Raw genomic sequence first — 14885 nt, 5'->3', positions numbered from 1 at the left:
AAATTAACAGCAATGGTCGGGAAATACTGTTTTCTCCCTCTTCACAAACATTTAACAAGCTTATTACATCCTCAAAGCAATTGAAGAATGAATCTTCGTCTAGTGTTATGGCTGCCATTTTGATTTTTGGCGCAAATTGAATGATCGAGTTCCAGTCCATAATCTTTGTATTGGAAGGGAATGGGTTTCATGTTTGGGGGTAGTTCGGCGGTAGGGGCGGGGAATTTTGTTAAATGACGATATTTTGAATGTCCGGGAACTTTGAAACACTTAGTCATAACAGAAGGTATGTCATTAAATACTATGCATGGTAGAAGTTGAGTAATCATTTTTGTTGGGTAAAACGTTTGGACTGAAGTTGAACAATTAATTTTGTTGAGTAAAATAATAGATAGAGCGCTGGACTGATGTGCGGGAGGTCGAGGGTTCGAGCCCCGGCCGGACCAACACTCAAGGTCTTAAAATAATTGAGAAGAATATGCTGCCTTTCTATAACATCAAGAAATGGTTTAGATATTCTAGTCTTCTCGGATAGGGACGAATAAATGGAGGTCCCGTCTCCTGCAGGGTTAGGGGTAGGAGACGTTAATTTCCCACGCACGAGATTACTGTGCGATGGATGTCCTCCCCTGGGGTGGGATGGGTGGGTTGTTGTCTTGCGTTTCATACATGAGCCTCTGACTCGGGCAATATGGGTAACCATGCCCCACGTAAAGACATTAAACTTTGATTACTATTACTATTACTATTACTTACTATTACTTTACTATTATTGAAGTTGATTAAATATTGTTGTTGAATGAAAATAATTTTGGTTGAATATGAAAAGAAAATGTGTGTCGTTGAACATCAATATCATAAAATGTTGAATATAACTGTAAACTGTTGAATAAAAATATATTTTGTTGAGCATAAATATTAGTTGTTGAATATAAATATGCAAGTTGTTGAATTTTGCAACATTTGGCTAACCATAAACGGGTGGCGTTACCAGTATGAACCTTCCAAACGGACAATACAAGTCATTCGAACGGACTGATGTTTTTCAACAAACGGATGACCGAGCCGTTCGAACGGGCTAATGTTTTCAACGAGCAGATGACCAAGGCGTTCGAACGGGCTGATGTTTTCGACCAACGGGTGACCAAGCCGTTCGAACGGGCTGCTGATTTCGACGAACGGATGACCGAAGCCGTTCAAACGGATGCAAATTTTTTTTAAAACCAAGAGATTCAAGTTCGAGTATTTGATCCTCTATGCTTGTAAGTTAAGTTATAACCAACAAAACGGGCCGTTTATCGTCGTTGGCCTCGAAGCGTGCAAGCAGCACTAGAGCTTGGAAAATTGTGAGTGAGAACTTTATTTTAGCACGATAAGTAAAATCAGCATTGCTGGTGGGGTCGTGCAAACAATAGTTACGAAAAAATAAAATACTTAAACGTCCCCTCTCACTGTCGTGTCAGTGGATTATCCATTTTTCTTCATATCAAGTTGGCGACGACTGTTTTCCATTCCCCCGAAAACCATGTGATCCTCAAAAATCCTCCACCCTCTCCAATAATGGATAATGACTAGCCCCTTTGGGTAATGTTTAAGTTACTTAATCCCAATGACATTTCCCTTTCTACTGATCGGCCGTTCAGACAACTCTGGTTTTGGTTATACGGCACCCAATCCAAATGCCCTTACACTTTTCAGACCTACTTTGATACCCTAAAGTTCGATGCCCTATACTTGCGGAGTGAATTATTCGTGTGTTATGGGATGGACGGTCGATAACACGAACGATTGACCACGAAAGAAAGCGCGTAACGGAAAAAGAAGTAATCATATTCTACTTCCAACTTTTCAAAAGAAACCTATTGGTTAGGAAGGTTAATTGCGTCGAAAGAGAAAGGTTTATGAGTGGAAACCGAAGGCAATCAGATGATGTCGTATAACGGTAACTTAAAATTTCAGTTAGAATTTGTTTCATTTTTGAGTGAAAATGACTTCGGCAAGACAGCAAGTGGATGAAGGAGATTTGAACGCTGTTTTCAAACGACTTGGGGAGCGAGGAAAAGACGCTGAGTTGATCAAAAAGTATAATAAGTACTTCCTTGGTGCACACTTACGGTTGCTGACGGAACTCTTCAAGCGATTTACTGAGAATCAAGTCATCGTCAGACTCTACGGGAGTGCAGCTGAAGATTTAAAGTGTGTTTCACCCGATGACTATGGGGATAACGACGTCATGGTGTTCCCAAGCTCGGAGGCCCTCTTGATTAACAAAGAAATGGTCGATCATTTACTGGAAAATCCATTACATGCGAGGATCAGAGCACGCGACCATCCCGTTTTGCAGTCGTGCCTTGTAGAAGGCACTGAATACCTGGCAACTTCAGCACTGAAGAACTTCAATCCCGTAATCTATGGCAGCAAATCTTCTGAATTTTTTTATTATTTCATGAATGCATGGCGAGTATTATCAAAGGATGATCCCAAAAACCCTCTTCCGTTCGTTGTGAATTGGAAGAACAAGAAAACAGGCCCAGCTTTCACCCTTTATGTCAAGGACTCGGGTGATACGATGCTCGAACAATTGCAAAAGATGACGGAGTCGACGCGGCTGGATTGCTTGAACAACCCTGAGTTGGAATGGTTCTTTAGTGCGCTATGCTCGATGAAGGGAGTCGAATATACCAGGGAGCACGCCGCAGCTTTGGACGACCTCCTAGAGTATGCCAGTGGGTTACAGGAGAAATTGGCTGAAGGTGGCCCTGATGGTATTCTCGAAGGCTTACCAACTTACCTCAAGAAAGTGATGTCAAGCGATGCACTTAAAAAATTCAGAGCCCTAATGGAACCTACTAAAAGCCAATCACCAAACGTAAACGTAAGTCGGGCGGATGTGATGTGTCCTGATGATTCAAGCGTCACGCCACCAAAGTGTAACGCAGTTGAAGGCGGAAGTAAAACAAGAACTATCCATCATGGATTTAAAGTCATGCCATCAAGCAGCAACGATACCCAGACACTTAAGATTCAAAACTCAGAGTCCACCCCTTCTCATGCCATGGAATTCACAGGATGTCCAAGCAAACTTCAGCCTGAAAAACCAACTAACAGAGATGCGAATAACCTGACAAGAAACACCGTTAAGGCAAAACAAGATCGCGAGCAGGATAAAGATAAAACCAAAACAAAACAGAAGACCGCATTTCAAAGTGAAAAAGACGATCAGACAGGAGAAAGTGAAGCAAGAAAATATTTCAAGCAATTCAATGACCATTTATTCGGGAATGAAGCTGAAGTCAAAGAACCCTCTGAAGACGACACAGCCCATTTTAAACGAAAAATAGGAGTGGATTTTGTGCTAGCCTTAAGATCTCTGGGATGGCCGAATCCTGCACGAGATTGGCTCGAAATAGAGCGAAAATGGCCTTCCAGTGACCTGGTGAATAAGATCATTAAAGGAGGCTACCACTTGGTTGTGAAGCCTCCAAAGTACAGTAAAGATCCAGATTGCGACTTCAGAATCTCATTTTCTCATGCAGAGTACCTGTTAAGCCAAGAGATGAACGACATCCAACGCGACTGTTACCGTTGTTTGAAAAAGGTTTACCGTGCTTATCTTTCCAGCCCAGAAGGTTTGGTGTCATTCCACCTCAAGAACCTCTTTTTGCAAACAATAGAGGAGACTGGCGCCGAGATGTGGACCGAGAGCAAGAGAGCCGAGTGTATGATGAAACTCCTCGGAAACCTGCTAAAAGCTTTAAAAGACAAAGACTTACGACATTTCTTCGTAAGATCCTACAACCTTTTTGGTGTTGATTACATCGACAAGCCCGAAAATCTGGCAGCCTTGGCCGAGATGGTGGAGAAGATCATGGAAAGTCCAGTGGAGTTTGCCGAAGCTTTGATCCAGCAAAATGGAGAAGATACGAAGCAAGTTAAAAAGAATGAACCGCATCAAGATGGCGAGCGAGCGGTGCCTGGAGGAGCAGCTGAACTGGGAGGCCTCAATGATAACCAAGAAAACAAAGAAGTTCCGACAGATGCTGTATTGCAGAGCCCTCAGCAAAGTGGCAACCAACGTCCAAATTATAGATACCATGACATGCAAGACATGTACCTCCAAGTCGGCAAAGAGTTAGCGGAGAAAGCTTTAAACGGTGATGAAATCCGTGATCCTCTTGAAAAGTCCTTGGTAGAAGATCTCAAAAAAATGATGGAAAGCCACAATTTTCAGACTGAGAGTTTCCTTAAAATGTTGAGAAGTGGCTGGAGCAATGCGTATTACAGGATCTGCCTTAATTCCGAGCTGGAAATGAGGCGGTCAATGCTTCATGCATTTCGCGAGGATGTGGAAACGTGGAAGTACATGTTGAGGCAGGAAGACCTAGTACCAGGGAATGAAGCAGCCGTAGCCAATCGACTGCTGGATCCATCGAATAAGGATGGTTTTGATGTAAACAACGTATTTCCAGCTGGTGGAGTTGCACAGCTCCTGCGCATGTTCCTTCGTAGTTCTCTCCAAACCACCTCAACCAGCGCGAGTGCAGACGACCCAGGCTGTGGATGATATAGCTCCAGACTGAACTGAACCATTAGTTGGAGAAGTGACATTGTTGGTTATTTACTTACCGGTAAATTGACTGCGTTTGTAATGTACTTTAGTTTCGCAAATGATGCGCGTTCACATAGGACTTAAAAAAGCACAAAAAGTACGTTTTGCCTCTTAATGAAAAGAAATTCGTGCTCTTGATTTTAAGCTTCTTTTTTCTGAATGAACGTGTTTCTAAGTGCAAGGTGATGTTATTCAGTGCATGACACAGGCGTACGGGGAAAAAAGAACTCTGAGTGCTCCAAAATGGAGTCAATAGTATGACCTCCTGATTAGTACTGCAGACACTCTATAACTGAGCTATCTGAGACTCGTGATAGGCTGTGTTTTTGCAGGCAAGATAATCGTTGATGAGCGTTCAAGACCGCGCTTGCTTCCGGCTGCATAGTTTATCTGTTTCTTTTTTTTTTTTCGTTTGCATTTGAACTGGTTGCAATTATTATTACATTTTTTTTTTACTCTGTCTTGGCTAATTATATATCTAACAATAACACAACAACAATCTTTATATGAACTTTTTCTTACCTAAAATACTCATTCAAGCTGATCAATGAAATTAGAGAAGTGGCTACCTGGTATAACCAAGGGGACTAGCAGGGGCAGGCAAAGACAAACAACCAAAATACCTAATTTGTATCACCCAATTTAAGTTGCTATTTTGTTTCTGGAATGGTTGCAAACATCATCTTCACTTAAAAGCTGTATTTTTGTGAAGGGAGGAACTGTTTATATGTTGAGGTTCTTCACGTGGACGAAAGAACTCTCAAAACAGCGGACTAGTTGAGTATTACCTTGACTTAAGGCTTAAAAAGGAAAAGCTAGAAGTATTTAGACGAGTTTACACATGTACAAACATGGAATAAGAAAGTGAGAAATGGCTACCAAATGAACACGTATAAGTATCTAGCTGTTTTGAGGAAGGTTGTGGGCAAAAAGGGCAAAAGTGCATGCGTCAATCTCAAAAGAAAATTTGGCTATTCGGTAATCAGTGAGTTTTAATAAGTGAAATGAAAACATAAATTCATCGAATCCACATTGCTGTGCCCTCGCAACTGCATTTTCTCAGATTTCTCAGAAACCTTGAAGTCAATGAATTGGGATTTGAAAACTACCCCCAATACCTTTCGGGTTTGCCTCGTGCACTTTTACACTTTTTTCCAACAACTTTTCTCGAAGCAACTGTGCATTGGTGAGAATTAGGTTAATATAAGTACATGTATTACATCTCAGGGATCTCAAAAAGTATAATATATTAGTGCACTTTGATAATGTAAAGGTTTATGAGTAAATGTTTAAAAAAGCCTAACTTTAATTTTAATAAATTATGATCTCGTAGCCAATGTAATCAAATAGACTTTTCAGGAATCAGAGAGCACACCAAAGTTACACTAAGCCATTTCACATTTGCCAAACCACTCAATGAAAACATACACCCCAACTTCATTCCAAGGTTTCTCTTTCTCCATTTTTCAAAGGAAGATGAGAATTCTTTTGGAATGAGGTTACATAAAACATTGCCACATATCCGTGAGAATTAATGCAGTTTTCTGCTCGGTTAACAACAATCAGCAAGTCTGTGAGGCATATATACCATAACAGATTGCCTTACTCCAACCTGTTGCCTACCAGATGAGGACACATTTAAGATTGTCCTTTTTCCTCATTTTAGAGTGATAATTCCTTTTTACGAGTGAATGCGTATATTTATGAGTATTGGAGGTGTTGGGGGATCGTGGGGAGAAAAAAAGCGCTTGGTCGATTCCTGTGAACTTTTTTCTTCGTTGGGCCAATGACCGGTGGAAAAGTAAACGGGGGACTATCGCGGGCTCAAATTAATGTACATCGTGCGAGTGCCAAAGTCGTGTCTGAACTGAACGTGAGTTGACTTCCTTGAGAAATGGCTTTTTTCTTTGGCTATAGCTTTTATTCTTGGATGTATCGACGCTCGACCGATTTGAATTCGTAATGTATTCTGTTGGCGTAAGTGAACCACCGGGCCGGCCGAATATACCAAGGTGCATTGCACTCATAGGTCACGGCGAAGGTTTGCGAAATGTACGCCAAGATTTTTAAAGGATTATATGGAAAAAGGCAAAGATCCACACTGAAGATCTTCGGCGGAAATGGTTCAGAATGTAGCCTGGCGGATACACTGGCATCGTTTGTTTTGAAGTTAGAGTCTTTCATGGTTCGTTCTTCGTAACCTACAGAACACAACAGGTAAGTCTTCATAATATATCTTTTTAATCTCGTTGTTCGGGTTTGCTGCTTTGCAGGGGGCTAAGCTTACCGCAGCGTACAATTGATTATAAGTATGAGTATACAAAATAAGGCTTAAAAAACGGCGGGAGCTTTAGATCGATTGTTTGGTTGTCTTCGATTAATTCGGGAAGTACTCGCAAAGGTCACTTGATAGCGGGGCTCCGAAGCGCGTGTGGGGCAGAGCCGCATACCCATGGAAAATGGTCAACCTCTTTTCGTTTGGTTGTCACGTGACTGACCGAGCGTGGGTACGTGCCTTCAGATTGTACGGGTAGGGCAGGGGAGACTATCAAAACGAAGGGAGGGGTGACTCAGGCAAGTCTTGGAAAATGCACATCTTTTATGTTGTCATTAATATTACGAACTTGGGAACACCGTTTTTAGGCTTGGTTAAATCTATATATTAGACAGTTGATTAACCAGTATACTACAGACTACCATACTCTGATAGATGACATTTATACAAATATACCACATCTTGTAAAATCTGCAGATACACTTCAGTCATACTACAGTGATGATGATTATAGGTTATTTCACAGTTGGTGAGCGCATACCATTTTTATTCACAAGTTGTGTAAAACAAAACGAACAAGCGCAGCGAGTGAGTTTGTTTTACACAACAAGTGAATAAAAATCGTAGGACCAAACTGACCGTGAAGTAACTCATTTACTATATGCATAATAATATAGATAATAGTATAGATCAATTTCTATAGCGCATTTCCATGTAAATGCTCTAATGCGCTTTACAACACTGTGCGGGGTACTTTTCCTGACTGCCGGCAGCAGTTTGCAATTAATAAAGGAGAAATTTTACAGATGCCCCCTCCCCCCATTCCCAGTAAACAGGCCAGACCACATCACAGTAATCGCGTGATGTGGGTTCTTTAATGTTCCCTGCCGAAATTAACTAATTGATAGGTGCAGGAGATGGGACCTCCAGCTTTATGTCCTATCCGAAAAGACGAAGCAATGTGAGTGAAGTGTCTTGCTTAAGGACACAACGTCAAGCCCCAGCCAGGACTTGAACCTGGGCCATCTGACTCAGAGTCCAGTGCAGTGACCACTGGACTACTCAGATGCCTCGTTGCTTTCCTTTGAAAGAAATAAATATATGTTCATCTCTGAGTTCTGTTCGCATACCGAGATTCATAAGCGAACAGAACTCAGAGGTGAACATATCTTTATTTTTTTCAAAGGAAAGCAACACACGGTCAAACCGCCGTTCGGGAGTTGCTCTGAAATGGCTTCCTTGTAAAATACTTCTTTACGTCTAAATTATCAAGCGAAAATGCCGTTAAAAGGCAGAACTAGGTAGAATAAATTAAGACATCCTGAAAATATGTTGAAATAGTTCTATGGAAGTTCAAAATTTGAAATAAAGAAGTGAAAATCCCCCTATGTCCATTTGTCTCGTTTTGCTTTTCAAAACAAGAAATTCATGGAACAGAGCGACATCGTGTTTGGTCTTTCTCTTAATGTTTTCATTTTTCTGTCCGTCTATGAACTCTTCTACTGATGAATCTAGGCTCTGAAAACAGTTAGTCTGATTTGAAGCCATCTTTCTAAAGAAAAATGTGCCTAAGCTCTTAGAAATGTGCTATTTGTCAGTCAAGAGGAGCGGGAGCGAGCAACATGGTTTTGTTCACTAGTGAAAATAATGATATAGCCAATCAGAGCATCGATCCGTTGTTTTTCACTAGTGAAAAAAAATCGTATGACCAATAAACTGGCTCCTTTAACGCAAAGAGACTATTTTTATCTCGATGCTTTTTGTCGCGTAAATCTCGGTATGTACATAATAAGCCAATTTTTATGTCCTTCACAGCTTTGTGAAGAATGTTACTATAGGTAACCTTGATAAAGTACTTAGTCTACGAAAAATTTTCAAGTCCATACAAAATTAGACTTTATAGCCAGCAACATTCTAAAATTTTACAATTTCTGGAAGCACACTGAAGACCATAATTATTATTTTGTGATATTTCTCTATAAGGCTAATTGCTACACTAGCTCTCTAACCAGCAGTTTAATAAAATTTATTTAAACTTACTAATACTTGCTAATTGCTACACTAACTCAGACCGGCACTTTAATGAATAATTATTTAAACTTACTACTACTTAGATTTTTTATTGTGTTTAACTGTGTTAGTGATGTCAACAAAGAAAAAATAGCCTTCAGACATTCATTTTGACCAAGGTTAGTTATTATTATTATTTTTCTTTTAATTCTGCCTTGATGCAATGTTAAGAGTAAATTTTTAAATATTATTCAGTCATTTGAAAGTGGATATCTTTTTTCTACAATTTTCAGGGTTTTCTTTTTTTTTTTTTTTGTATCTACATGATATATCTACAGCACATGTACCTCTCTTGGTGCCATTGATTAATTCTGGTTTGTGGATTCATGCAAAACAGAAGTGTACTCGCTATGGCAGATGGATAACCAAGGGTACCCAATACCATGCACATCTGATAGACAATTCCAGTCCACAAGACCAGCTGTTCTTTGCTACCTAATATGGTTACAAAGTCTGCTTTGACAAGGCTGTTTGATACACTGTGTATTTCACCAACCTACCACCACAGCCCTCAATAATGACTGCATTGTAACAGCCTCACAAGTTGATGTATCACACCTATAGCTGGTACAACTACATTGTAAACCATACATCTAATCTGTTATATTCCCAACAAGGAGTACATGTTGATGGCATACCTGTATACAAGGGCATCTATTAAATACAGTGAGGTTTTGTTCAAAACTGTAACACTGAAACTTGGACACATAAACAAATTTGAATACCTGAAATACCAACATCCTGCAATGACTAAACTTAACACGAGCCATATTTTACATATTTTTTTACCTTAATTATAAGCTGTGCTGATGGTGAACTAACATACTTCATCCTTCCACGATATAATTCTTTTTATGGCCAATACATCACTGAGGGTGTTGAAGAGTTTTATCAGATACAGAACAGTATACCTTGGCACAGTGTACAGTGGAAGATCACACAAAATCTACACTCTTGTATGTCACAAGCCTACATTTTTTCATCAGTTAGTCATTTAGGACAGATATATACATGCATAAACAAAGAAAGAGCTCTGTGAATGAGCATTAAAGGTTTAGATACGAAATACTCTATAATTATGTATTTATACAACTTCCATAATCCTTTGAAAAATTATTACTGATACTCTGTTGTAACATTGACTTTACAAAGCCAAATATTTTGATGTATATTTTTTTCATTCATTGGTAAACTTCAGGGTTATAAAAAATTAAAAATTAAATGTTCTATAACAATCAATATTTATTGAACAATGAATGAAAAATTCAAACATTGTGTTAACACAGTATTTGAGCTGAACATCTATTTGCTTGTTTCCAGAAGATACCCTTCTCACACCCTCCCCCTTCCCCCTCCCCCTCCTTACCCATGGAAGATCATTGTAAATTGTGATGAAGAGGGGGTACTGAAAACCCTAATAGGAAAGTTTCAAGCTAACCTAAGATTTGATGGGGGGAAGGTCAGTTCAAACCCTAAAAACGTCTTATTGGAGGAAAATGAATACTTTTGGAACAACTCATAAATTATCATAAAATATCCAACTCAGTCTTTTAATTATCTAGTTAGGTTGCATTAACCTGGTTGCTTCCCAAGAGCAATGGGAGAAATTGAATTACTGTGTAGTGTGACAGGGAAGAAACTGGCTGGTTACAACAGATTTGACCATATCCACATGGAATGCAAACAAAAGTTACTTGTCGAAATATTTGGTACTTAATTTTTTTTAATTACATGTTTTTGCTTTCTTTTTCAATGAGGTCCCATGTTATCAATATGAAATGTTCATTTGCTGTTAAAACGAATATAAAACTCGAATTTCGTTTTCCAACGCAATCACTGTTGATCAAGGATACTTGAAAATCGGTTGGCACTAAGGAACACGGATTCTACAGCCACTCGGAAAACGAAGAACTGATAATCAGTAGAGCAAAAATCTGTGCATGGGTAACGCCCTATGCTCACTTGAATCACCTCATTTCCCTCGTTTCCTCCTAAAAAAGGACCGTCTTTGAAGAAAAATCAATCCCAAGGGTAGGACTCCCATAGGAAACAAACGGGGATACCCGTCCTCTCACTTAGGGGTGTAGATTTAAATTTTGGTCTCGCTTAGGGATTTCAGGAAAAAGCGCCAACATTTTCAGCGTTTAAGGTTTCATTTAGGGTTGCATGCAAAGAAACATGGGTAAAAAATTCATTTTTAACCCAGATTTTTCTCTTAGGGGTGAAAAGAATGCGTGACCCACGCCAACATTGGTATCGTTCTGGAATAAATTTCAAAATTTTCGACGAGCATCCCGTTAGTCCCCCTCCCGTAAAGGTAACACTGGTACAACACAAGAATCAAACATAGCAAACAAGAGTAGAACAATCGAATGCGCAACATTGAACAGCTTCTTATCATGGGCGTCCTGCGAATAGGAATATGCAAAGTAACTCAAATACGCTAAAACAGATCCTTTTGAGCCGTCTGTTCTGGCACCTCTACCTGTATGTATCCCTTTGCTAACAAAACATACACTTCCACGGCTGGAAGCCTATCTACTGCATTCACGAGTTTGCTCACAAGAGCCTTTTATTCTTCTCAGCATCTGAAGTATCTGCCTTTTCAGCTGGTTCTCTAATAAGAACAACAGCAACAGCTTTCTCTACATAGGTAAAAGGATCACTTGTGTTACTGAGGTGCATGAGGACCTGAAGAAATGCTCCCACACAAGTTATCAGCTGAGAAGAGCTTCAGCTGAAGTGAAGGCAGCCATGTGCTTCAGTTCTGTACCACAATGAAGAGAACACTTCCAAAAATGGATAGTTTGGTGACACTGAAAAAGGTCAAAACTTGACAATCAGTGCATTCACTTACAAGCTCTTCCATTGCCGGGTGAGGAGAAGAGGACAATGTGGTATCTGGGCAAAGATAAGGAGGGAGATGGGATAAAGGAAAGTAAGGCAAGAGCACAAACCCATCCCAACCCCCCCTCCTCCCAGTTCTCACACTCACCGGTGTTTATTTATTTATTTAAGGATTTGTACAAACTATTGTTATATAAACAATGGGACATAAGTCCCCTACTAGGTTTAAATACCAACCCAACCCTCTTAAAAAAGGAGAAAAAAAAATAAGCATCCTATCTCCCCTATCCCCTCTATCCCCTAAATCTAATACACTTACACAAAAAGAAGACAAAAACTAGAATCTAACAGCTACAGACCAAGTGGGTATTTATCCAATGACATTTAGGACACATTATTTTAAAAGTGCGATAATTTCCACCTTCAAAGACATTTAAGAGTCTGTTAAAGTAAAAATCCTTAAGCTTGCACTTAAAAGAGCCAAGGGACTCCGACTGCCTAGCATCAACTGGAATATTGTTCCATAAGGGAATAATTCTAATTAAGTAAAAGTCTCAAAAAGTGGATGTTTTGCTCATATTTTGTTTAAAGGTAAAAGGATAGGGTACGACTTCTAACAATAAAACGTGTGGCTCTTCTCTGTACCCTTTCTACTAAGAGTAAATTACTAATACTAGACTGAGGTGCCCATAGCTGGGAGCAATAACAAAAATGGGAGCGCACTAAGGAGCAGTAAAGTCGCAAAAGTTTTAGTTTTTTATAAAATTGAATACCACTCGCACTGCACAAAACCACTCAAAAGAAAGTTAAAAGAATACAAGGAAGAAAAAAAAAAATATGCCTAGCCCCTTCAATCACTACCCACTTCCTCTAAATATACCCCCCTAACCTCTTTCCAGGATCAGGTGCAAAGCAATAATAGTTATTAAAATAAGGTTAACTTACAAGGATGGGTACAGTGCTTCATTTACAGCATCCACTTTTCCTTGAGCAAACAGAACTACTGGTCTTAAGAGTCAACTACCAGCTCCTGAAGTAATAAATGGATTGATAAATGAAAAAAGACATTGCATAAATTAATTTATCATGTCGTCTAATCATCTAGGTGAGAGTGGTCCCAAAAAGTAGTGTTGTATGCAATTTTGAGCGACATTTTGAAGCCCTGATTGTCTTTTTTCTCAGAGCATCCAAGGATGTACTTATTAACTCCCAGACATGATGAACAAGTAACATTTCCCTATAATATCCACAAATTATCCACCAAACAGGTAATGAGAATACTCAAACTTATCAGGCAGAAGTTGTTATCTTGATGTAACACCAAAGTCTTATAACTAATTTACAAGGAAATGTGTAGCAGCTAGAGAGGAGAATTAAGAATCAGATCATGGCAGTTAAAGGGATGAGTGGTAAAAGGTAAATAACAAAGACTGTACTTGAGCCAAATGGCTCATCCAGCCGCAGCTTATCTCGGATTCCAAAGGTAGAAGCAACTATAAGTAGTACTACTCCCCTCTGGATAAGATCCCAGTTCATCACAAGGTCAACTCCAGCATTTCATGAGGCTTCCATGACAATTTGCCAGTTCCCATTCACTAATAGTACTCCAGAGGTAATGTGACAGTGAAGTGTCTTGCTCAAAGAACACAGCACAGTGACCCAGCCAGATTTCAAAGACAGACCTCTCAACACAGAGGCCAGTACAATAACCATTAGGTGTCCACATCTGTCACCTACTTAGCCCTTTTGCTCCCAAGAACTCATTAGTAATTCTTTTCACTGTCTGCCATACAATTTTTGTGATGTTGGCTTTGAGAATTGGGTATTGGATCAACTGATGATTCCTTATTCATATTTTTCTTTATTCTCATTACTTGTCTGTTCCATATTGTATTGAAATTCTAAGGAGAAATTCTGTCTTAGTCAGTCATGGGAGTGAAAGGGTGAAGTGGATTAAGATGTGTTATACTATACTTCAGTGTAATTATATTTACAAATGAGTTGACAATCTGACATTCTGTACTGTATAGCCATACCTTTTGCCTTTCCTTATGATAGCTACCATGACCAGCCAAGGATCATGGTAAAGTGGTAACGACATCTCTACTCCATTGACAATGTTCCTTGCTCCGTGGGCCTCTTTGACCACGAGAAGAGCAATCAAAACATACATTAGCAATTCGCGGTTATGTCAAAACGTGGAAGTACATGTTGAGGCAGGAAAACCTAGCGTCAGGGAATGAAGCAGCTATAGCCAACCGAATGCTGGATGCATCTGGTGAGCTTGATCGACCCCATTAACTTAATTCCGACAGGGGTAGGTCTAAAGTTTTATCGCATGTTCTTGAATGGAACCGAGGTGAGGTCAAACAGCGCACGTGCAGGCGTCTCACCATGTGGATGATATTCCCAGAGACTGAACTGAAATAATCATCAGAAGATAGAAATCACTTCGCTTTTAGGGGTGACTCCTTTCAACTGAAAAGGAGTGAAGTGTGCACAAATTTACCGTAAAGCCAGTGTGCACAAGTTTAGTTCATGGTCTGATAATGTACTCACCCATGGAATAAATATATCTTAATAACCAAGCGCGAGGGCCGTGCTGGGAGAATATCGGCCCGAGGTCCGTACAAAAAAGACCGAGGGCCAATATTCTTCCAGTACGGCCCCGAGCAAGCTTGGTTAATAAGAGATTTATTATACGACTGAAGTTCTGAGGGACACAAGTGCGGTATCATTCGGGACCATTCGGGACAGTGGCCGGTCCAATACTTAGAGAATATCGGACCGGCAACAGAGCATTTTGATTGGTTGATTTTAGTTATTGGCCCTCTGACTGCCCGAGTCGTGTAATAAAAACAAGTATGCCCTTTTTTATGAAAGATTTTTGCACTTTTAACCGATCACCATGCTGTTTTCTGATTGATTTTGTAGATATCTACTTGACAACCGTTGCCAAGTATTTTCAGGCGGCGCTTTATTCCGTTTGTATGTTTTCACGCGCACGTTATCGATGTCAAGTGTGCATGTATTTTTGCGCATGAAACTCGTTGTAGATGCCATAATGGTTTCCACTTATATTTT

At 39.8% G+C, this 14885-nt stretch overlaps 2 protein-coding genes across 2 annotated transcripts in view; one reads left to right on the top strand and one right to left on the bottom strand.

The window, feature by feature from the left end:
• Positions 1-14885, bottom strand: part of LOC148721134 (uncharacterized) — a 91159-nt gene that overhangs the window by 6425 nt on the left and 69849 nt on the right. The window lies entirely within an intron of this gene.
• On the top strand, positions 1652-5069 carry LOC148721138 (uncharacterized). Its single transcript, XM_088738504.1, has one exon. It carries the CDS (start codon positions 1988-1990, stop codon positions 4562-4564), a length of 2577 nt encoding a protein of 858 aa, XP_088594630.1. The 5' UTR covers positions 1652-1987; the 3' UTR covers positions 4565-5069.

Source organism: Stylophora pistillata, chromosome 11 (genome assembly GCF_964205215.1).
Source record: "Stylophora pistillata chromosome 11, jaStyPist1.2, whole genome shotgun sequence".
NCBI lineage: Eukaryota > Metazoa > Cnidaria > Anthozoa > Scleractinia > Pocilloporidae > Stylophora > Stylophora pistillata.
Note: the sequence above shows the minus strand (reverse complement) of the source record. Positions and strands in the feature narration are given on the sequence as shown.